This window comes from Melitaea cinxia, chromosome 9 (assembly GCF_905220565.1).
Source record: "Melitaea cinxia chromosome 9, ilMelCinx1.1, whole genome shotgun sequence".
NCBI classification, from domain to species: domain Eukaryota; kingdom Metazoa; phylum Arthropoda; class Insecta; order Lepidoptera; family Nymphalidae; genus Melitaea; species Melitaea cinxia.
Window position 1 is genome coordinate 4530147 of NC_059402.1, and position 27017 is coordinate 4557163.

At 30.2% G+C, this 27017-nt stretch overlaps 2 protein-coding genes across 2 annotated transcripts; one reads left to right on the top strand and one right to left on the bottom strand.

Annotated features, from left to right (window-relative positions):
• The first annotated feature begins 49 nt into the window (after positions 1-49).
• LOC123656363 (phosphoserine phosphatase) lies at positions 50-12612 on the top strand. Its single transcript, XM_045592055.1, has 5 exons — positions 50-264; positions 3089-3223; positions 4204-4349; positions 10892-11053; positions 11616-12612. Exons 1-5 carry the CDS (start codon positions 50-52, stop codon positions 11717-11719), a joined length of 762 nt encoding a protein of 253 aa, XP_045448011.1. The 3' UTR covers positions 11720-12612.
• A 6617-nt stretch (positions 12613-19229) lies between these two features.
• LOC123656566 lies at positions 19230-19992 on the bottom strand. The gene has a single exon (XM_045592237.1). The coding sequence runs from the start codon at positions 19990-19992 to the stop codon at positions 19342-19344; it is 651 nt and encodes a 216-aa protein (XP_045448193.1). The 3' UTR covers positions 19230-19341.
• Between the last annotated feature and the right edge of the window lie 7025 nt (positions 19993-27017).

Sequence of the window (27017 nt, forward strand, 5' to 3'; positions counted from 1 at the left end):
TAGTAACTTGGGTTGAGGTGTGTTTTTTACTAAATATCGTAAAAAACTTATGATTATTTGCAGTTTAAAAAACAATCTTCAACTGGCAACTCTGAAAACTTTGTCCCTGGTCTCCATAAGCGTGATGTCACCGCAGCAAACGGTTCAAGAATTGTTCCGAACGGCGGACTGCGTTTGTTTCGATGTTGACTCCACTGTCATCCAGGATGAGGGCATTGACGAACTGGCCAAGTTCTGTGGCAAGGGCGAAGAAGTTAAAAAGCTGTAAGTATTACTTGTCCTATTGTTTTCTTAGTTTCATTAACATAACTGCTACATATATAATGTTATATTATCGAGAATTTAGTTAATCAATTTTGTATAGTTACATTTTAATTAAAATAAGACAATGAAAAATAATGATTCCACAATTAGTTATTTATAAGTACAATATTGCAGATACTAAGAACAGTCTGTTATTGTATATTATTATTAAGTACTTGCTTTTAAATGAACAATGATGTACGTTTACTGTAAATTTTGTCTTATTAGTTAGGTTCAATGACACATGAAGTCTTCTTCCTTTCTCCTACATGGAGAAAGAGGCCCATGCCCAGCAGTGGGATATTACAGGCTGAAGCGAAGCGTAAATAAATAAATAAAATTATTATTTATCCAATATGTTCTGTATATATTATACAGTATTATCTTTTTTTTTATATTTTATTAAACATTTTAAGCAATAGAGAAAGTTCGGGTAAAAGAAGTTTTAATTAAAAATACTTCGATTAATTTCTATTAAATTCTTATTTCAAAACAGATATCTAAATTTGCTATTGATTGATTTGTCGAGTAGATACATAACTTAATCTATTGTGATCTATCTTTAATAGCATAAATTTTGCGTTATTTGTAATATATAACTCGTTACTGTGGAAGGTTATTGACTTATTGTTTATATACTTATAATATTTTATTTTATCCCTAAAGTCCCTTATAATAATTTGCTGTATAAGCAAAACGACGAAAACCAGCTAGATCACTGCATATCTTTTTTAAACGGTTTTATTTAGCTCACCCCGTTTGTTTTATTTTTTTTTCATTATTTATTCTTGGGTCAAATTTAGTAATTCAAATTTCACCCTCTTCCTGTCAACCGATTAATCTGAAATTTTGTATACACTTTGGATTTTGGTGACAATACAATTATGTTTATTCATTATCATTATAAATTCAAGATGGCCGCCGCTACAAAATGGCGGATAATTTATGTTTTATTAATCCCATCAATATGGGTATCAAATGAAAGGGCTCAACAAGCAGAATATAATATACTATAAAAAATTGAAATCCAAGATGGCGGCAGCTACAAAATGGCGGATAACGTAGGTTTTATCAATCCCATCAATATGGGTATCAAATGAAAGGGCTCAACAAGCAGAATACAATATACTATAAAAAATTGAAATACAAGATGGCGGCCGCTACAAAATGGCGGATAACGTAGGTTTTATCGATCCCATCAATATGGGTATCAAATGAAAGTGCTCAACCAGTATAATCAATGTACTATATAAAATTAAAATCCAAGATGGCGGCCTCTACAAAATGGCGGATAACTTAGGTTTTATCAATCCCATCAACATGGGTATCAAATGAAAGGTCTCAACAAGTAGAATACAATTTACTATGCAAAATTGAAATCTAAGCTGGCCGCCGCTACCAAATGTCTGATAAAAAAATTTTATCAATCCCACCAATATGGGTATCAAATAAAAGGGCTTGACAAGAAGAATACAGTGCACTATACAACCTCAATATTTAAGATGGGCCTTGCAATAATGAAGCACTAAATGAATTAAACAGAATGCGAAATAAAAACTAAAAACTAGAAAATAAAAATAGGTAAAAAAACTTTTTAAGTTAAACGGTTTTATGTTAAACGTACATTGCAATGTTTAAGATAAATGTACTAAAAACCAAAAAATAATAAAATAGATACAGTCGTGGGAATTATAAACATATGCATAGACTAGACTAAAATAAAACCGTGGGGCACGTCAATTGTCTACAAATTATCGACTTAATGTGCGATAGAAGAATCGTTTAATTCGTCGTTAAAATAGGCAGTTGGCCCGCAGACGGTGAGGAATAAACATATGATAAAAGTACTACTCGCTCACCACTATGAAACCCTAAAACTCGCTTATAATCGAGCTTGCTAGCTTGATTCCACATTCTAGCCCTACTTATCACACGTCCATCGTTGTCGGTTGAACAACTGCCTAATTATAGTGTAACATTACAAAACAAACATTTTAATCAACGATTGTAGACAATTGACGTGCCCCACGGTTTTATTTTAGTCTAGTCTATGCATATGTTTATAATTCCCACGACTGTATCTATTTTATTATTTTTTGGTTTTTAGTACATTTATCTTAAACATTGCAATGTACGTTTAACATAAAACCGTTTAACTTAAAAAGTTTTTTTACCTATTTTTATTTCCTTTGATAATATCAAGTTTTAGCCTGGCAACAAAATCTAATCATACGATTATTGTGTAATAAACTTAATCGTTAACTTTGTTTATTCATAAGACTAATATGGGTGTATTCGTAACGTAAATACACATATCACCATATTCTAATGTAATTATACATAATTTATATTTGTTTATGCCATCGGTATAATTCCGCAATTTTGGTGTAGTAGGTTCTTGTACTCGACTACCGGTTTTGAGGAGGAACTGGTCAACTTTTTGTACACCCAAATGCTTATTTGCTTATTCGTCCGCTTCTGGAAATTTTCTTTATTGATTTTACATAAGAATTAATGTAGTTCAAATAATGTTGTGTATAACGATTTGCAAAACTATTTTTTTTAATTGTTACGGAAGTCGTAAATTACAGATAATGTTATTCCAAATATCTAGATCATTTTTTAAATCTCAAGCGATGCTATTAAAGAATTCCGATAGAAAATGTGGGAAAAGTCGCATTTTTTGTTCCTGAATTTGAATGTAACCCTTACCTTGATAAAGAACGTTTCGATATCACGATCAATGTATATGATTTATTGTTTTTTTTTTTTTAATTATTTTTAGAACCGCTGAGGCAATGGGCGGTAGTATGACGTTCCAAGAGGCTCTCAAAAAGAGGCTGGATATAATTAGACCTAATGTTAGTCAAATTAAAGAATTTCTAGATACGTTCCCGATTCATCTAACACCTGGAATTCCGTAAGTAGCCTTTGGATCCTTCAATCACGCTTAAATAAGAATAAAGTAATAGTACCTACATTACTAATAAACGTTAAAATATTCTATTAAATAAAAAAGATTCTGATTTATCACATTTTTCTGTAAATACAACATGTAGTAGGGTACTTTTGTTTCAAAAGTAGCTAAATTTTGCAAAACTCGGCTTAAAAAACCATTTACAGTATTTCAACAAACTCGATTATCAAATATGATAAACATTCAAGTAAATGATATGTAAAATCGGTAAATGATATTCAAAACCGGTAGATTTCAGTTTGGTGGCACGTCGACCCCGGCTGATTTCACTGAATTCATTTCGTACTGATAAAAATTAAAAATCACGAATTAACCGGCTTGAAGCTAAAGATGTAGACGTGAAGGTGAAAAGTATAATAAATTTACCCGGAGAATTATCTAACGCCGTATATATATATATATATATTTTAAATTTTCTAACGTAGAAACCTAATCTTGACAATGACGAACCCAAAAAATCTCCAATTTTTTTGCAGTTGTTCAGTAGTTTTGCGCGTACATACATGTCGCCAATTCAATATTTTTTATATCGATTTTAACATAAAAGAACTCACTCAACATTTACAGATAATCAAATTAAATGTAGCGTTCTATGTCATGGCTTTTTTTTTTCATGACGTGTTAATGTTTGTGTGTATGTACTTGTTTTTACCTATACGCAATAAATAATAATTTACCTCAAAGTTAAGAAACTTAACTTCTGTTGTTTTTGTATATGAATATAACAAATTATATTTGTTTATTTTAATGCGCCAAGTTCTAGACCGTAAAGTCTCTCTAGAGGAAACTCTAAAGGGACCGTTAAAAAGTTAAAAAGCTATAGACTATGAAACAACGACCTGTAGTAATAATACAGTAATAATAAAGCAGATGGAACTAGTGGTTAAACAAGTTTAACTATAAAATTATTTGCTTGTTTCCAGTGAATTAGTTAAAACATTACAAGAGAGAGGCGTCGAAGTATACCTAGTGTCTGGTGGGTTCAGAAGTTTAATAGAGCCGGTTGCGGTGCATCTTGGGATCCCTACGCGCAACGTATACGCTAATAGACTTAAATTCTTTTTTAATGGTAAGTTAAACTTATAATATTTCTTTGTTTATCATTAGTAGATTAAACATTATAAAACGGTCAGCAAAACTTTATAATTTTTTTTCTCGCATTAAAAATTAATCAATGCTAGTATACTTACAATAAGTTAAAAAAAAAAAAAAAAACTGTGTCAAAAGTGTATCATTAATAACAAGATAAAATTGCATGGCAACATTAAAATATAAAAATAGAGATTGAGTATCAAGCAATATAATAAGTATTATATACATAATTATATTAAAATTTGAAATAGGCGATTTATGCGCAATAAAACAAAAAATAAACATTAATATTAGCTATCATGTTATTCATTATTGTTATCAATTAATATTTACTAGTAATTTTCGGGTTATATCTAATAATGCGTATTTACTTGACTATTTTTTCGTCGATTTACGTTGTAAGTTGTTGTACCGTATAACTTTTCACTGGGTCACGATTTTGATGATTCTTATTTTAATTGAAAGCTGATACTTTTGTTTGTAGTCCCATTCAAATTTGGTCGAGATCTGAAGACTGCTTTTTGTGTAATCTTTGATAACGGGAATTTACCTGACTATTTCTTTATCTTTGATGGTTCATGTTATGTACTTGTCAATATAATTGAAGTCGTTTTTTTTTTCGTTTGCGAGCAAACACAATTGTTATCAGTACGAAATGAATTCAGCGAAATCAGCCGGGTTCGACGCGATAGCCACCAAAGTGGAATTTACCGGTTTTGCATATCATTTACTTGAATGTTTATCATATTTAGTAATCGAGTTTGTTGTACAAAATTTACATGGTTTTTAAAAAAAAAGTGCCGATTGTATTTACAGAAAAATGTGATAAATCAGTAACAATTTTCTTATTTAAAGGCACATTTAAAAAATATATATAAATCAATATTAGCTATCATATTAGTCATCATTATTATCAATCATTTAGCGATTATAGGTATATATAATCTTAATACCAGAACTTAATACAGAACACTTTTGTCTGTTCGTCATGAAGAAGAAGTTTTTTCTGCTCGTTTTTGTGTTTTTTCTGCTCGTTTTTGTTTTTTTCTGGAATGCACAAAAAATTATCTATAAGGATGATATACGGTTTTTATAGAATAATCTAACTCAAAAACTGTTTGTTATATTATTAAAAACTTTAATATATTGTATACTAGCCATCAAGTTATAACAGCTAAAAATAAATGCTTATCCATCCGAAACCATCCAATACCTAGCAATGATGAAATATAAGCAGGGAATAACAATTAATCAGTTATATTCTCGTACATACCAGTATATAACAAACAAAAGCATAATTTTCATGTTGATAAACACTGGGGCACGCCTCCAGAGAACGAGGTTATGTGTTATCAATATCGTGGAACTGAGACGCAATGCGTGCTCACAACCGTTGACCCTTAAATAATATATTAATAAGTTTTAAATTTCATTATATATTTGTTGTATCAGCGCTATTGCATGATCTATTTATCTGATCGCGTTTTAATATGTTGCTAACCCAGTTGCTTTTCTATTCATGATAGGGTTTAGAAGGATGAAATAATCATTCACTATTTTTTATGTCACGTGTTCGTCTTGGGTCATTTATATATTGTCTTTTAATCCAATCACAGCCATTTAAGTAAACTGGTTTGATCGAGATATGTCAGCAGATAAAGCCAAATCAGTAATTGCCATAATACGTAAATATTTTAAAAAGCTCCTTGACTTATGCATCGTACTCTAGTCATAAATCGTATAAACAACTAGTAGAAACTAGATACGTATAATTTAAAATGGTAAGATTATTGGGGATAAGTAGATTTGCAAATACTAAACCTGTTAATGGTAGTAATAAAGACTTTGCTATTACCAAAATTTATTCTCTAAATTAATGTGTTAAAGTATCATGCGTCGAGTACAGGCAGTCCTCGTACTTACGACATGTTAGGTTCTCGAAATACGCGACGTAAATCGAAACGACTTAAGTCGACTCATATTTTTTATATCTCAAAATTTAAAAAAAAAATACTGCATTTCTAACAAAAGATATACATACTTTATTATCAAAAGTAAGTTTTCTAATTAGTTATGTACTTATGAAATTGCTAGTTATTTTTCGTATTTGTGTGTTATTAATTTAAATAATAATGATAAATCTTTAATTATCAAAATATTTAATAAGAAATAATAAATTAAACTTTTGGCTTAAAGAAACTATCCATTCTAGATTGCTTCGCTTCTTTCTTCTTGCTATCATACAGGTTTTGGTAACACTGAGAGGCTGCACAAATTTTGTTATTAAGATTAAAACTTCTCTGTTAACAAGTCAATTCTCCTATGCCGAAAATCGAAAAAATTGACGTAAGCTTGAGGAATAGTGTCAAAACATTGTTCGACGTAACTTGAAATGACGTAAATCGAAACGACGACGTAAGTCGAGGACTGCCTGTAGTTATTTATTTTTATTTACACTATTTTGCGTTCTGAATACAAAGCTGATATAGTTAAGACGGGTTTTTAAAGCTTTAGTTTAATATTGCATTAGTATAAATGTATTAGCACAAAAAATAAAGTCGATCTTCCAATAAAATTAAGCTTATAACTTGATTGTCAAAGATCCAATGATTACGTTAGTTTCTTATTTATTTTTTTAACTCTTATTCTATTTATTGCTTTTTTATATTTGAAAGCCTAACAAAATATAACAATGCTTAGTATTATGGTAAATATTTTTAAATTCATTTGTTTTTCTATAAATGATTTATAATATTATACTATCAAAATTTTTCTCCCGCTGTTTGACATCCAGCTATCACGATAAGGATATTATTTCATTCGCAATCATTTTTATCTATAAAAACATAAGTCTTTTTCCAGCTGTAGTGATTAAATTATTGTAATATTTTCTGATGTGTCTTTATAAGATATATGTAGATTGTGCTTGTCGATTATTTATTTGATTATTTATAGATCATCCGTTTTTTATTTATTTTATCAGTATAAAGTGAATTCATCGACTTTATACTATTCCCTGTACTTGTATTGAAGTTGTTTACTTCACGTACTCCTTTCTTAACCGTTGGTGGTTGAATACATACATGTTACAAGTTTTTAAAGTCATTGAAATCATATTACATCTCTATAGAAATTATTTTTTTTAATTTCTCGTAAGTCAAAATGTTTATACCAGGTACATTCAAATCTATTAATTCTAATATTTATCCGTCAACTCGCATTGGAGCAGCGTGGTGGATTAAGCTCTGATCCTTCACCTACGTTGGGAAAGAGGCCTATGCCCAGCCGTGGAATATTACAGGCTGAAGCGTAACATTCAAATTTGTTTCAAACGCTTAACATAGCAGAGATGCAGAGTAGACATTATAATATGTTAGAAAACGAAGTATGTAAATTACAATATTTCTATTTTTCATAGAAACTAACTCAGCGAAATAATATATGATTATTTACTTGTTGAATCATCGTGTAAGATAAAACTTGATATGTGCGGTAATATTTGATACATTATATTTATAATTAAACCATATTTCTTGTGTAATAGTTTACTATCTGCAGTAATGATTAGAAGTAGCGCTAGATATAGTCTTATGCAGTGCTAAATAAATATATGGATGAAAATTGATACAAAATGAATATAACAAACAACTTTATCTAGGTTTGAATATTTTTTATTGTTTTCGTTTATCTAGTTATATGGTAGATATTGCAGTGAAAATTGCAAACGGTTTTATACAAAATTTGAAAACTTCAATTACTTTTACATTTTTATTGACGTATTAATTAAAACCGGTTTTGTTAAGGACGTTGTTGTTACATTTATATCAAAACATGTAATAGATAACAAAATAGGTAAATTGTATTTGTATTTTCCTGTTACGTTAATTGAAGGGGAATTCCAAAGATTTCGTAATAATTACCTCTATGAACTTTGTTATTTACTTATAAGTTATTCTTAATATTTTGTTATATCATACGTGGTCATCCATAAATTACGTCTCACACGACGTAATTGTCACACGAGAAAGGATAGGGTGGGGTCAAAAATTTTGTGACGTCACTAATGAGTATGTGAGTATTAAAATATAATAATAAACGGAAATAAAAATAATATCGAAACTGATGTGAAAAGTTGCAAAATATGTGACGTAATATATGGATAGTATCTAATGATAATGTTTAGAAACAGGTTAGTAAACAATTTTAACTTATATATGTGGTCAAAAATAAGGGTATTAAATAACACTAAGGGTAATAAAACTACGTGGGCTTACTATATTATAATAATATTGCTTTGTATTTCTTATTTACGGTTTTAAGTTTAATATTACAAATAATGTCATTTAATTTTTTTTTTTAAATGGATTAAGATTATACAATAAAGTATAAATAAATAAAAATAAATAATCGTTTAAGTTTATTGACATGTGACAATAAAATAAACTTAATAAATATATTTTTTTCCTTAAATCTAATCTTGTTGAAAAAAATAAACAACTTATATGTACCTATATTTTTATATTATATATTCCACTGGTTTGTTTTCTCCGTTTGCACGATTTACTTCTTCCGCTTTCCCAACGTAAGTCTGAGAATCGGCCAACATCTATTTTTCATTCCCCTAAGTTATAGGGGGGGGGGGGGGGGGGGTTAGAAGGTTAATAAAATATATGGCAAAACAACGGGGTCAGCTAGTATACTAGTATAATTTTGTTGCCAATTAATCAAACATTCATGGTCCAAACTGAATCATTCATTTATGTAATCGACTTTATGCCAGCGCTGACCCGCCCATCTATCTACCTTTGTATCTGCATGATTTATTTATAGTCTGAGGTTTATTCTCGCCAAAACAATTTTTTTTATTATCTTTAAATATTGTTACCGTGTTCTACAATCAAAAATAATAATGAAAACAATCGCAAACCGCGATCAGTATAAGTATTTGACTTTTTTTTTTAATTTTGTCATTTTATATGACATCGGGTAATCAAAATTAATGATAAAGTAACGTAACACACCCCCACTGGATTGACATTTGACCTGACTCATGTGATACGCAATACGCATACCTACATTTCTTGTCTTGTTTGCCATCACAGAGAAATCACTTTTATACGTCCAACGAAAAAAAAACCTTACGACAATGAAATAAGATATAAATTCAATGTTAATACACTTTTACGAATAGAATGGTAATGAGAAATAAATAATATAGTTTGAGCTGTACAATATCTTTTTATTTGTATGATGAAATGTAAATCATTATGAAGGAAAAACAATAGATATCGTTCACGACACGAATGCGTGCGCACTCAGGCAAATCTTTACGCAAATGTAAACTGGGCCACGGATTATGGTACGTCTTGGTTTTAAATGCATTGTTTTAAAAATAGTAATTTATAGGATTTATCAATTTAGGCCATGAAAACGAGACTAGCTTATCTTCATAATTTTTTAATTATATTATTAAATACGAAGAGTCAAAGATTTAGTTTCATAAGTCAGGGATTGATTCGCGATTTTGCCTCTAACTTTCGGAATCTTAAAGTTTTGTTTCAACAAAAATAAACGTATTTTTTTTTCTCAAATCTATGTATCATAAAAATAGTGGCTTTTATCGTTAAAATAAAGACAGTATTGTAAATAAATGTTTTGTTTGCGATGCTTTTGTTACGATTTATTTCGTATCATAGATTATATATACAGTTTATTATGCTATAATCTAAATGTAAAATGATATATGATTAGAGTATCATTTAATCTATTCAGCCGTGTCAATCCAATTTAGGTATTTTTGCTTTTTTGCGATAGTAATCTTGAAAAAAATATATTTATTTTTTGTATAAACAAAAGATACGGATTTAATATTTATCGTTCGATATTTGAAATGCAAATTTTATTGAAAGAAAACGCGCAAAATTTTGATAAAATTAATTTTATTTCAAAATTGTTTTCATTTTGTTATAAATATACTTCCTAATAAACTTATTTTTTTGAGATAAGATAAAAAAATACATTGATTTATTGATTCAGTTGTGTTGTCAAAGTCGCCGTGTCAATTAAAAGGGTAACAACATTGCGTTCAAATGAAGAGATGACGCACATTGGTTTGGGTTAAGTGGTCGGGTTAACAAATAAGATGTTTGAAACTGTCATTTTCAATACGTTCTGCTTTACGCACAAACACCATTTAATAGAATTTTTATGCTACGATGTCGTTCTAAAAGCAAGTAAAATGCGTTTCCAATGAGTTTTAGAAATAAATAATTTAAGGCAATGTTTTTTATTTTGTTGATTTTACTTAGCACTTCTGCTCAGCAGAGTCTACGTCTCGAATCCATAACAAACATAATGCATTATTTATTAGACATGATCCAAAAGGCCGGAATAAATTGAACTTTGAATTTGACTTTCTATAAAAACAGATTTTTTAAATAAATAACTTTATACGTTCGGGTAGTGAGCTTGGTTTGGTAACGGTTACAACAATATAATATATTTTTTGTTTTTTTACAGGCGAATATGCAGGTTTCGATGAAAATGAACCAACTTCAAGATCGGGAGGAAAGGGGATAGTGATCAGGCGGCTTAAGGAACAACATGGCTACCAGAGGCTCGTGATGATTGGAGATGGCGCCACTGACGCTGAAGCTAGTCCCCCCGCTGATGCTTTTATTGGTAAATAACAATATTATTATGTAACAATAAAGCTAATTATATATTTAATACAAACTATGTACTATAAGTCTTGCTATAGTACTAGCTATTTTTTAAATCAGTATATAATTTCGGACTATATTATGGTAATGGGTTTTCTAGTATTAGCATTCTGCACTTCTTCTCTATATAAACTATAAGTTTGCGAAATTTCATACTCCTCCGTCTACGCAATTTTCTCAGAAAGGGGTAATATGTTTTGCTTCACGTATTAATATATACATTGGAAGAGAAGACTACTTCTAGAAGTAGCCATACCAAAATGTATGTAGCCATACCAAAATTTCTACGATAAGTTTGCAATATATTTGTAATTTCCTTGGTTTTGCATATTCTTATATGCAGTGTTGGTTGTTTGACACAATTTCCATAACACCCAAAAAACGAGTATTGTGTATTATGTGAAGTTATTCATAACAAAAAAAATTATTGTGACTTAAAAGCATGTATCTTTATACGCTGAGTCCTAAATTTTCTTTTTTTATTTTTTGTATAATTTTGCTTATGTTTATCTTTATTACAGGTTTTGGCGGAAACGTAGTTAGAGAGGAAGTCAAGAAGAGAGCTGCGTGGTACGTCACAAGTTTCCAAGAACTTTTGTCGTCTCTCTCAATCCAGACCAAATGAACAATTAACCTAAAAAATATTTTGCAAGTGACTTTATGACACCACATATGAATCAATATTTATTTGTGTTGTTCGAATATAAATGTTAAATTATAATTTAATAGTGACAAATAAAAAGTGACAGTTACATAGTGTCCGCAAGATAGATTAGAAGTTAGAGGCATTTAACGTTATATAGCAAATACTATTTCTATATACAAAATTTAAGTCAGTCAATACAATCAGTAGTTTAAATTTAGTTTTAAACCTATCTTGTGTCTAGACTAAAGATCCTACTGTATATAACTTGTAAATGGTATGTATTATTATAGTTTAATTGAATGCCTCTCGCTTGTATTTAATCTGTTAAAAAGTAACATTGTAAAATTGAAAAATTTCGGTAAATAAAATGTCTTCCATATAAGATTAGTACAAGTGATCTTAAGATAATATTTGTTAGACGGAATTTGAATGCATTTACACATATATTGTTATTTTTTTAATTAGTGTACTATGAGTACAAAGAAGTTAATTATTTCCATATGAAGTGGACTTGGTCCTATATTGAGGTGCTGATAACTTGTGTCATATTTGCAGTTATTTTTGAATAGTGTGTAATTTATATTATAATTGTAAATAGTTTTTGTAAAGAAATATATTATATTAGGCCATTGTACGTTGACTAGTTAATTATTAGGAAAATTTTATATTAATAGATACTTCACGGTATTAAAAATTATAATTAAGTTTTCCATGTGCATAATGTGTAGTAATGAGATGTCAATGAAGTTATACCTATGTAATTGATTTTAAGCTTTTTGTTATATCAAAAATGGCTGTGTACTTTTTAAGATAAATAAAATTAATTTAAAACGTAAGATGCATATTGTTTGTTTAAATAAATTTATATTACCTATTATATTTATTTTAAATCATGTGTTTCATTCTGATTATTACTCTTTACTTATTCCCCTTATAAACTACACGCAATTTTTTATATTTAATCAGTACAGTCAAAATATAATTAAATCGACGTAATATTTGATATTTTCAAGATATTTATAATTAGTAATAAAAATAATATATGCCTCAAACTTGACGGCCCTTACTAGGATTATCTGCTGTGCCGGGGGTCCGGAAACATTAAATACACAAGCACAAACGCCCAGAACACGGCAAACATCTGTATGGCCAATACAATTTTTTTTTAAGTGATATATCCACAGGCTTATTATGCCCGTGCTTTTGTTATTCCATTTTTTTTTTTTTGTTTAAACATGCATCGGTACTTCACTGCAACTTTAGAATCCCAGAAACCTTAATGACTAGTCTTAAAATTTCTAAAAGTCGACGCGAGTCCACTGATCGAGACTATTCTACATATTGATTTTTGTTATATAGTAATTATTTTTATTATATTATTTATTTAAAAAAAATACAAATGTTTGCCATGTGCCGAGATAGAACCCGCAATCGCCAGCGCAACAGACACAAACCTGCTGCTGTGACCGTTGCGCCAACGCGTCGTCATAGGCTAATAAATAGTCTACACAGAAATTATTACAAGAAAGAAACCAAGACGCGGCTCAAGTGTTTAATAATAAAAAATACTCGTAAAAGTCAACGTGCGTAGGAACGTGCTATCCGCATCTCACGCGTACAAATCATGTACATAAATGGTTTACGCGTGTTTATAATATTGCTAGACTATGCTTAGTCTGGGTTGCGCTGTTTGTGTTTATTTATATTAGTCATTAATTATATAAATTACTGTAACCATTAATTTAAATGGTTCTCAAGAATTTCCCTCGTGGCTTTAACTGCTGATGATATGCTTTTGTAAGTCGAAGTGTGATATTTAATTGTCTATTATTGAACTTAATATAGCAGAAAAAAACGAGTATTTAAAATTAGTGATGTGCCGGATCGTCAAAAATGTATATCCGCGGATACGGACCCGGATACGGATATTTAGTGTCAAGATCCGCGAATACGGATACGGATCTTTATTTAGTCACTCAATTGGTGTCTTTGCGTGACCTTGAAACGATAGTTGACGTCACTCCCGCCACAACGACGAACAGGACTAGGGTTGCCAGATCGAATAGCGAGAAATATTAGCGAGAAAAAAAAATCTTTTTCGGGATGGTAGGTTTTTGGTCGGATGAAACGAAAATAACATTAAATTAAAGTTAATAAATATATTATAAAACAAAAACATTTAACGTTTTGTTAAATCGTCCGCTGCCGATACAAATGTCTATATAAATGATATTAACAAAAAAAGTTTTGTTTTTCATTTTCTTATATTTATAAAAGTAATGTCATAGCTTTCTATGTGTAATGGTGATCACATAAGATAGTTGATTTAGTATCTTTGAGTTATATAGGTACTATTATTATTAATTTATTACAATAAAAGATAAGGTGCCAAATATTTTTTGGGCATTTGGGCATTAATAAAAGATCCGTATAAGATCCATGAAAAAAGCGACGGATACGGATACGGATCTCATTTTTCCCGCGAATATCCACGGATACAGATTCGGATATCCGGAACATCACTAGTTAAAATCGGACTAGCTGAGTAAGCTAAGTATTGTGTTTTTTTTTCTTTTTTGTATTATAAGTGGAGGCATTGACACCTCGATCCGATGTTAAGGGGTTACTTTAGCCTACGGATATATGCAACATCAGGTTAAACAATAATTATGTTGGACTTTCACATGATTGTGGGGTTGCCTAACTTATATAGTAAGGCGTATTGATAAAAGCGGGATACTAACTCAATCGTCATAGCAGGAAAAGAATGATTCACGAATTTAAGTTTTGTAGAATTTAAATGATTGAGCAAAATGCCATGAAGAACATTACAAATAGCAGCATTTATTATACCCCGAAAGTCAAGCAGATTAGGAACAGTAACTTGCATAATGGACTGACACACAAGATGACTGGGAGGAAACTCGGATTAAAAAGAATAAAGATTCGAACGCTGGTTCCAAAAACACCATGGGCAAAGACATTTAAAAGGATTTTCGAAGAAAAGGGAAAATACAGATTGGTAATCAATAATTAGAGAAGTTACATATAAGGATCGATTTAGAAGTTGGTGTTTGGAAATGGATAAGAAGAAGTTATTTCACTTAGGTGACAGTACGAGAAAATAGTATAAAATATAAGTTTTTTCGTGTTACTAATTTTGCATTCGTGTTAAGAAAAGCTTTATCTAATACTCGATCAAAAATTATTATGAAAATGAAAATGATTGAAACTGCAATTTATTTAGCCAAATAAATTACTAATGCGTGTCGATTTTGATGTAAGTTTTTACTAGTGTCGAAATTATGTGCTTTTTTTTTAATTAAAAGTCATCATCATCATTCTAGCCTATTGCAGTCCACTTGTTGGACATAGGCCTCCACAAGTTCGCGCCAAAAATGCGTGAATGTGTGTTGCCCATAGTCACCACGCTGGGCAGGCGGGTTGGTGACCGCAGGGCTGGCTTTGTCGCACCTAAGACGCTGCTGCCCGTCTTCGGCCTGTGTGTTTCAAAGCCAACGGTTAGATGGTTATACCGCCATCGGTCGGCTTCTTAAGTTCCAAGGTGGTAGTGGAACCTTGTTATCCCTTAGTCGCCTCTTACGACACCCACGGGAAGAGGGGGGGTGGCTATATTCTTTGGTGCAGTAGCCACACAGCGATAATTAAAAGTGTGTTCTGTAATTTGTGGAATTTTATGAATAGGTGAATAAGATTACTCTCATAGGTATTTTAAACCTTTCTTTGCTTACATTTTAATTTCGTTGCAAGGCTATATTCTTCTTGTACACACACTTGGTTAAAAATATTATTCAGTTGAAATAGAACGATTTCTAAAAGAACTCGAATTATAGCTTTTGCGACAACGATGATATTACTATGATCCATAACTTGTTGGTAACAGTTATTTGATTTAATTTAAAAATGTACTGGGCTACTTCCATTTCCATTGACGTTTGTATTTAGCACCTAAAATATTTCGTACTATTATTCATTCAATAGTATTTTCCATTAAATCTAACAAATGTAAGAAAATAAAGATCAACCTTATAGTTTCTGAAATTAGAGTGATTCAATTCTCATTTGATATATGTTTTAAAATTTCAACGTTAATTATTTGATTAAATTAATTTAAAAAAACTTCTGCTATAGTTCGATTTTAAATAATCCTTATCCACTCCATAGAAGAGCAAAGTTACTGTTCTTCTAAATTATTAAGAAACCAGCAACACCTCTCAACTACGTGTTTTAGATTCTCAGAATAACTGCATGATTAGATTTCCACATTGTATTTGCTTAATAGCTATTTCATTAAGTTTTATCAATTAAGCTATCTAGCAGCTGGTCAATTCATCTGCGAAGTTAGGTAGCGTTTGTTTAAAGGTCGAGCTTAACAATTTAATGGCAGCCGTGGTTGATAGAATGTATGATTACCATCTAGCCTTTGCAGCAAGAGGTCGATTAGGCACGAGCCAAGTCTATAATAGACACCAACTGAACACAAGTAATTTGTTTTCTATCTTATTGTAAGTATGATAAGTATTGTTATTGTATTTCCTGAAAAGTGAAGTTTGTATAGTGAAAAGTAATGTTTAAATTTTTTTGTAACCTATAAGTCGAATTCATTAAAATTAAATCATTATTGAAACACTCAAAGAAGTTAGTTATTTCAAAATTTTTTTTTTTTTAGTTCTCTGGTGCTTTTTAATGGACTAATAAAATTATGACAGGCATTTTTATAGCGCTCTTATTGTAACGAATTTAGTTAATTTTCAATTATTAATAATAATAATAATTATTATTTATTATTATTATTATTTGAAGTTCTGTTCAAAATATAGTAATTTATTCTAAAAAAGATCGTCACTACATAATTATATTTTGTAATTAGTTATTTTTATACACCTAGGTCAAAAAAGCATTTGAGCTTATTTTCTTAATTAAGCACAACAAAAAAAATTGTATAATTTATTATATTATTATTTTTCATAATACAAATATATATAATTGTGTTTGCTCGCAAACGTAAAAAAACCGATTTCAATTACATCGACCACGTAATTACGGATTTTTTTGATTGATAACACAAAAGGTGGTAGTCAGATCTAAGTCAAATTTAAATGGGATCGCATGCTAAGCACAACCTTTATCTATATTTAAAAAAAAAAACATTAAAGGCGGACCGCCAGTTAAAAATTATAAGGTACACAGAAAAAATACAGTCGAATTGATAATATTCTTTTTTTAAATCGGTTAAAAACTAAAATATCGTACTAAAAATTATTAATTTTCTTTTTAATTTATCTGATCTCATAAGTATCCGTAGACATTAACGGAAGCGTACGTAGCTACGAAAAGACGTCTGAAACGATGTATTTCGAACTTTCAACTCTAAAAATAATTCGTTTGTGACCCCGCGCGACTCTCGCGCAGTCGCGCTAACTTCTGAAAGGTCAGGCCACGCTACATGTCGCATTGTATCGGTAATTTATGTAAATCGAATAATATTCGGTTACTTTCATGGATATGTGAAATCTAAAAGTGAAGTGATTCAATGGGTGCAACTAGTGTTTTCTACCAATAAATATTTTTTATGTGAATGCCGGTTTTTACTATTGCAGTTGTTAATTTATTTATTATTTGTCTAAAGGGAATAGATAATATTTACAATTTTCAGGTCAGTGTTTCCTGATTTTACTGTTTTTAATTATTGTTCTTTTTGTATCTATATCTTATCTACTTTTAATAATAGTAATAAAAATAATAACTTTATTTGTTAAACACACTGATCCTAACACACACAATATATACATATAACACCCGAGGCAGGCATTACATTCAAAGTCTTAAATCTAACACAATATTTGAGAAATAAAAAAAATAAAATAAACAATAAAAGAAGACAGTAGCGCGGTAACAGTGTGTTTCACAAAAAGGTAGGATCTCAGCTATATTCAGGACTAAAAAGCCCTGACACTGGTTTTCAGGACCACCCTAAGTATATATATATACTTTTAAGTATTTTCACAGTGAAAATAAAATCATTAAAACAATGAACGAAAAACAGTTAATTTTTCAAGTTATTAAATTTAATTTTACCTGAATGTTGTTTAGGAAATTTATAATATTGGTATTCAAGCAACAATATAACAGACAATAATTATTTCAATTAAAGTTGGTGAAAATATCATTTTCATTAACAAAAACAGAGGTGATATAGAAATCTTATGTACTTATTTCTCAAAGAACGCTAGAAAAAAGTTATAAACGTATTTTTTTGCAACAATACACTTTTATAAATTAGGATACAACCTATTCAATAATTAAGGCGAAAAATTTAGGAAAGTAGGAATTTTTTAAATATTATTATACTTCTATAATAAACTATCTTTCACTGTCGGTCGTAGAACTAAATCGTTATAGAAGTATCTTCCTACTTGACTACCCACCTTACGTTTTGAACTGTTATTTTGATAGCATTTTTTCTTTTTGTACAAGTATTTAAGTACTTTTTTGTCATCTACTGTCACTGGCACTGTTGTATTTGGTTTTGTCGTTGTCGTAGTTGTTGTTGTTGTCGTTGTCATTGTTGTTGTTGTCTTTGTCATTGTCGTTGTTGTATTCATTGCTTTTGTTGTTGTTTCTTTGGTTGTCGTTTTCGTTTCTGTTGCCTTTGCCGTTTCTGTTGTCGCTGTTGTTTTTGTAGAGTCTGTTGTTCCTATTGTTTCTATTGGCGCTGTTGTTTTTATAGTTTCTGTTGTTCCTATTGTATTTGTAGTTTTTGTTTCCGTGCTATCTGATTCTTTTTTATTGTCTTGGTCATTTGCTTCGCTGTCTTGATTTATAAACCAAGGTACTAGTGGATAATAAGTTGTAATAGACAGAAACGGAAATTGTACAGGCATAAATTTGTAACGATCATAATCCTCATCGCTTTTGTCTGAATATTTATCACAATAACAATTCTTTCGCTGCTTATGCAACTGCTTTTTGTTTTTACATTTGCATTTCAGTCTCCTCGGTCCATCATCAAATTCTGCGCTTATATCATATTTGTTCTTTTGTCTGCGTGATTTGATCTTAGATTTGAACCATCTGTACTCTTGATCATCATATTGGTCATAATAGGCTGCCCGAGTGTACGATTGCGGATTTTGGTAATGTAGATTCAATACGTATTGATATAATGATATGTGAATTAATATAAAAATGTCAACGTTTGCTATCTGAAAAATAGACTAATTCAAAGTTGTTACTGACCTATTTATTATACTACCCATTACAATTAAAGTAGAAAAAAAAAACAGCAAAAAATTCCTACCTTTTCCATAGTAAATATGTTACACATAAAATCATTTCACTTAGCCTTTTATTTCAATTGTTTTTCTGAATATAAACGTTTTATTACGCAAATTGCAATAATAATTCAAACAAAAGAGTTTATATTTTATGGTATTTTATCGATAAAAGTTAAAAAAAAAACATCAAAGATATTTTAAAAATGTATTAAATTTACAACTATGTACGAGTTTATAACTATGGTACAAATATGAAATGTAACAATGAGTACTTAGAACATTTTTCTAATTAATGGGTGTAATTTAATCAACATCTCGCAAGTAATCTTTAGGCGAATGCAGTACTTTCATGTTCCGTAATTGTAACATCAATTTCTCTGCAAATTTGTTAGAAATTGGCACTATTCCGTAGTTAGGTATCCAATTAGGCTTGGTTCGTCTTAATGACGTAAGCATATATGGGCTTTTATCTTTCACTTCGAGTGATTTAGCAGCGACGTCTGGAACTTTCGATTCAACTAATTTGTCTGTTATAGTGGCATCAGTTTGTTCATCAAACGTACGTTCAACTGCTTTAGTTGATTGTTGAGAAACTATTGTTGCACTACTTTTTGTGGTAGGTTGAGTAGTAACTTTAGTTAACTTTTTGGGCTGATTTGTTGTTTTAGGTATAACCGGATAAGGGTAAGGAAACGGTATAATTACATAACCAGCATTTGTTAAGGATAACCTAGCACAATTTGGGCACATATTTTGACAAGACGGTTTTAGATTATCGCAGTTTTCACAGGAACAAACATTTTCGTCATCATAATAGTTGTATTCTTCATAGCTGAAATTATCTTTTAGTTTCGATACTTGAGGAGGATATAGTTGAAATAAATTTACCGGGTTTTTGTATGGATATTGGTATTGTTGTATGTGTTTGAAATGAAAGTTGTTATATTGCGCCATGACAACTTTAAATAAGACACAACAGCAGATCTTTATGATAAGTACCTGAAAAGCCACGTATTTAAATGATTATGACATGATAATGAAATGAAAAGCGTGTGTGTAAATAGTTTATGTGTTATTCTGCAATCAGTTTAGTGATCTTTATCCAAAAGTACCAAATACACAATGATTCAATTATCACTTTTATAATTATAACTATAAATAAAATTTAATTAATGTTTAAAATTTTAAAAGATTTCAATATAATAGTCTTAAATTATGATCCTATAAAGTTGTATAAAAAATTATAGATTTTTGTTTCATATTTTTAACATATAGTATGATTTTAAAAGGTATAGCGCACTTAATAATTTTTGAATGATGCCTCGATGATGTCATGGAAAATTTTGTGATATTTAAATTAGAATGCATAAAAACTTACCCAATTTCTTTTCATTTTAAAACGACGAACAAGTTTTATGAGTGGGACTGTTCTGTATGTAACTTATCAGGTGTTTAAGAGTGATTGTTCTGAATCGCTATACCAAAGTGCATTGTTTTATGTTACATGACTGTATGACTACATAGCAAAAAAAAAAATACCCTCATACGAATAGTTAGGAAACAATCTATACGATATGTAGGTAGATCGTACCAGTAAAGTTTACCAATATTAAGCTGTCTACTACAAAATGCTTGTGTCGTTGCAAGATCGGCAGTATTTTGCTTTAATATTATTAATATTGAAACATTAATAAGCTTAGGTATTCTAGTAACATAATAAAAGTGTACATATGAACGTCTTTCAGTTATACCACAGATGCGGATATATTTGAACATGCAGTGTTCATTGAAAACTTTATAAGGCGTGTGGTATTCAATATCTAAACAATTAAAGCAATAGTTAAAAAAATCAAACCAAATTGTAGCGCGCACTTTGATTCGCTCACAACTATTTCTATCTAATAGCACAGGCACCCTCAGATGGCGGGTCATGACCTCGGCCCCTCCTAAAATACATCTAGACGTGGAACATCGCCAAACACCCATACACATTACAAATAAATATCTCACATCGATCACCCGTGAAGAAAAATATACAAAAATATGTCACTGACTGAAATTATATTTATTTTTCTATTTAAAAACTCTGTTAATTAACAGGATTTTTTTAAATAGATTTTTAAACCGAATATCAAAACCACATCGTTAGACTTACCAGACCAATCAATTTCCTCCATGTCTCCTTCTTCTATGTGACATTGGAGGAATTAGAGGTAACTGAAAGCCATCAAACCAATCATCATTCAAAATGTATATTAGTAAATAAAAATAGAATTTATTTCTCTGGCAGTTGTATTTTAACAACTATAAAACACAATGATAATTAATTAAATTACGTTTATTTATTTATTTTATTAAATTTAAATAGTCCGTGGATTACAAAGGCTGAAGCATGCGACGCAGGGCGTCGGGTCACGACCTCGGCGCCGGAATTAGATGCATACTGCTCACTGCCTGTAGTAGTTGTATGGTTGTATCCAGCAATTATGACAATACCGAAAATATGCTAGGTGTGAAAATTAATGTAGTCCGCTTTTTTGGGTGTAAAGAATGTGTTAATTTTAAAACAACGCGAGCATAGAGATTAATCGAAGTACTGTCCTACAAAAGCTATTACTTCTCCTCATCTTTTAGTTAAGTTTCGTTTCATTTCGAAAAATAATTTACATTTTAAGGTCATCCAGATTTTAACAATTTTTTCAATTTTGTCGAAACAATAGAACTGTTGACATGTTAAATAATGTTGCATCCATTAGATCAAGCACTAACCTTAAAGAGCTATATATGCCTTTGAAGTAGTGAAAAATTGCCTTCCTACGACTCTCGACTTCAGTTCATAAGGTATGCCATTGCCTTGCTTTTAATTATTGCCATATATTTTAATCACAGTAAAAAAAAACACTGTGTCACTACTAGTGATTATACAACCTTTACTTGTGTTTTTGAATCTGATTTTCATCGATTATTTCGTCACATCTTTTGTCTTTAATTTTTTTTAACTGCCTGGGCCAGGACTTTTTTCATCACTAGAATCACCACCCTTCAACGTCGATCCGTACCTCTGCGTAATTTATCAGTTACATTACCACTGTTAGGTTCTGTAAGCAATATATGTGTTTAAATCTAATAAATACAAGTATTTTTTTCTAAAACTCAAATAATATATACTGTATATTATTCACAGACGTGTAGCCTCTCAGAAATACTTTCAATATTCTATCCCTAAACAACAGACATGACAATCGAAGCAATAATTTAAAAACGGGCCGAATTAAGTACACCCAATATGAGATAATTTACGTAATTGGACTATAAATATAGGATCTGTACTTAATAACGTTTAAAAAAAGTATCGAATAGTTGAATAAAATATTAAAGATCAATTAACAAAAAAAAAAAAACTGAAGTATTTTAAAATTTAAAAAAAAAATCAGAAATCTTATTATACAAATTTATCAGTATTTCTACTCTACTAGTTTCAAATGATGTGTTATTTAGCGTTGATTTAATCTATACTGATATTACAGAGCAATGCCGTAATACTGGAATTTGTAGCAATGTAAGTTCAGGAGCTAAGTACCTACACCTTAACGTCTATACTCGTCCATATAATATGACAAATAATAAAAAGCCAACTTAATTTGTAGATATTTAAAAATATAATATATTGGTTTTGTGATTTGTAGGTAAAATCTAAATAAATTTTCACGCTAATTTAAGATAAGATTTAATTGTGAATGTTTTGACACCCACGTCGCAAATTTAAGCGCTCTTTAAAAACATTCGTTTGAGTTTGATAGAGAGTTACATCTAAATTGCCAATATATTTATGTTGAGGATTATTATTTGTTACAAAAAAACTACCACGAAAGCTAATAATAGTGATGTCAGTCCGTTTAAAATCTGCGCTTTATATCGTATTTAGATAATTGTCCAATCGTGGTAGGAGCTGTTATAAATAAAGCTGTAAAGCCATCGCCATCTTGTATTAATCATAAATATTATCAGAAGGAACGTGTGTAGGGCGCCGGGTCACGACCTCGCGCCGCCAAATTTAGCTCGTGACGCCTGCGACGATACTAAAGATTGTTTTCTTGCCAGCTCACCGATTGCTATCCCTGAGCAGTATGTGTATTGTGTTTATACAGTGTTTGAAGTAAAACTTCTTTACAGACGTTTGACTTGAGCTGTAAGCTGGTGAATGCGTGACGTGCGTTACGAATAGGGCGAGGCGAACGAAAGTTCAGAGGGAGATGTAAGTTAGTGATGATAGTAAAAAAAGGGTAGAGTTACGTTTCGTATATTACTGTATGAGCTAAAGAAGTTTTACTTCAGTCGTAAAATCTAAAGCACACTCGTTTTTTATTTGTTAACATATTATTACTATGACATTATCAATTTCGAAAGTAATTGAAAGGTGAAATTAACGTTAATGATTAGAAAAACCACGAATGGTTACAGTAAAAGATAAAACTGATGAATTAAATATCTAATTTTCATTAATTTAATATATTTAATAATTTTACAAGTTATTGAAATAAAACTAGGGAATGGAATGCTGCAATTTAGAGCTATTGTTAACCAACGCTGCGCACGATAATCTACAACACTAACAACATATATTTCTATCATGAGCATATTTATAACTCTTTTTCAATTTATATATAATAAAATTTCATAAGAAATCACAAACTTACTGAACTTTCATTAAGATTGACACATTTATCAGGCGCTTTTCAAAATACTTGAATGTAGTACATTATACGAAGAGTTATCTGAAAGTTTATGCTAGGCATATGCGTATAGTAAATATGCAACTATAATTTGAACCGCAGTTGTTGTATAATTATTATAATCTATAAATACATTAATAGTAATTATTAAGATTGTTAAATTAATTGATATAAGATTAAGTTTATTGAAGAGAAAGTTCAGCGCGTGCAATATTTACATTTCACTCGAGTGTGTTGATTGATACATTACATGTAAGAACTACATTGTTTGTATATTTTATTTTTTGTTACAAAATGTATAGATATGGACTGAAAGATATTTTTAAGGCGTACCTTAAAAGGAAAAAAAGGAACCCTTATAGAATCACGTTGTTGTCGGTCTGTCTGTCAATACCCTTTTTCTCAGGTACGCGTGGAGGTATCAAGCTGAAATTCATATCAATACTCATGTTTACTGCCCCTTAGAGCTGTAAAAAAATCAAACTTCTAAACCAACGCAATCAAAAGACACAGCTTCCGTTTATGCTGCAAATTTTCGAGACTTGTAAGGGAATTAAAACCTACAGGGTACTTTTCGTGAACTGAGAATCCTGAAACTAGGTACGAAGCAACGTTTTATGGCATAGATAAAGGAAAAATTGCGAAAGCATACATTTTTAGTTACATCATAAAATAATAAAAATTTTAATAGTTTTGTATGGAACCCTCGTTGCGCGAGTCGTAACTTGCACTTGTTTGGATTTATCTTTTGCCTTTGCCCTTTTGTAAGTTATAATATTGTTACATTCATTAATATAATTCTAAACCTAAAATTACAATAAAATATTAAATAAATAAATCTATATCTATACAAATAAATAAAGTTGGAGTGTCTGTTTGTAATACTAAAATAACCGCTTTGGATGTATAAACGTGTAGTAAATATACGAAAATGTCATTTTTTACAATTTTTGTCTGTCTGTCTATCTGTCGTTTCTTCCGGCTAATCTCTGAAACGGCTGAACCGATTTTGACGGGACTTTCACTGGCAGATAGCTGATGTACTAAGGAGTAACTTAGGCTACTTTTATTTTAGAAATATTTTAATTTTATAACTCTGCGTGACATAGTCTAGTAACGTAACGTAGTCTAGACTAAAAATCTCGTGTCACGTTGTTTGTTGTCGTACTCCTACAAAACGACTCAAACGATTTTAATGATTTTATATTCGGCAGATATGAGAATAGTTTGTAAAGTATAACTCGTGACTCTAGGTGATTAATGAGCCCATATCCAGAATATTTTATGCTATATAAAAAAAATAGTTTTTAAATGAAATGGACAAAGATTCCAAGTTAAACAAAAAAAAAAAGAAACAAGCATCTAGTGTCATTACTTCGGTCCTTTACGTAGTCTACGTAGTCTTTACGTAGTCCTTACGCAGTCTATATAAATAAAGATCATCAGTCATTTTTGATAATTACTTATGAAATTTAGGAGTAAAATTGTAGATATACCAAGTACCATGTAAGTAATGCAAGCCAATATTTTATAATCGTCTCGGATTAGGCAGACAATGTGCATTTATCGGCGGGTTTCCTTGAACACGATACGTTCCGCTTTGTCCGCAGTTCACTCGTTATCAGTGTTATCAGCTTATCAGCAGTCACGACGCTATGACCGGTCGCACGTCTGTACTTGTGTCCTTTCATTGTACTGCTGTGTACTAAAACTCTTACAATTTATAACATCAATCTACTATTAATTTTTAATTATATTTATGATATTTTAAAATAAAGATTTATCTATTGCTCCAGTTTAGACATATATCATTTGTGTAACTGACTCTTTTAAATACGCATCAAATGTATGTTTTTAATGTCATGCATTTTATTTCCGCATCAACAACTTGTCAATTTAGTTTCGTTTCAATAACTTGTCACATTTTCGTAGATAATTTCATATTAGCCTAATAACGCTATATTTGAGGTCATAAAATCGTAAGAGTAGGTTCAAGTGATTGTACATCAAAATATTTAGTATAATATACTAACGTCACCTCCCGGGTTACGCTTGAATTCTTCAGGATACGAAGCAAGTGGCATCGGAAGGTTAAGAGCCCGTTATCGTTTCTTATCAGCGTACGTACCGTGCCCCATTTGCTCGTTTGACCTGACACCACAGTTATCAGTTGAACGCGCGATAAACCGAACCACCATACCTGTTGAATTTACCTTTTTAAAAAGTGAAATATAGTTCTAGAATTCTAGATAATTCTTTTTAGTGTTTTTTAAGTGATGTGTTTTGTGAAATATAAATAGTATTTTTTGTTTGTATTTAAATAAATATTGGTATTCAATTCGATTAAATAAAATGTAAAATTACAATAATTCGTAATCGAATGTCGGTGTGAAATAAGAGTGATATTTTGAACAGGTGGTTGTTTTAGACAATAGAAAGCGTGATCGGTTTGGTTTTTGTATGATACGTTGCATTAAAAGCATAATCTTGTTTATTGTGTAGCTATCACGGTTGATTGATTGCAACACTAGTGTACAGTTTTATAGTTCTATTGAACGTCGCTACTTATGGTATAACAACTTCACTCTATGAAATATTAATCATCGCTTATTGATGTTTAATACAATAGTCATAGAATTCGTAATATTTTCTTACTAAACGTATTTTTCGTTTAGAGTTTACAAACGTGATATACCTAGTTAGTAGCATAATTTTTAGCATAATATCGAAATATAATATCGAATAAGTATTTATTTCTAATAAAACAAGAATTAATATTCACTAATTATTTTTTTAAAATTAGGACTTTGAACAAACAATTAAGAAATTTTTCTTTTATCCTATAAATGAATAATTGAATTACAAAACATTAATTTGTATTAATGCATTCGTTTAGTCATTGATGTATCGTAATATTTGAATTAAAAAATAATTGTAATTACTATCTATAATGAGGCGAACCCACTTTATGCATCATGTTAACTGTGTTGATACTTGCACAATTTCAAAAAACTTGTGAAGACAGAAAATTTAATTTAATGAAACAACTTTTTTCGGATTTTATCGCGGTTTATTATTATCTTTTGATTCCCGACGTTTCGGATACTTTACAGCAACCATGGTCACGGGGGGACTGAGTCCGCGATAAAATCCGAAAAAAGTTGTTTCATTAAATGAGTAAAATTCGCGTAAACATTAGAAAAGAAAATTTAATGTTTATTTCATACCACAACCATTACAGAACAG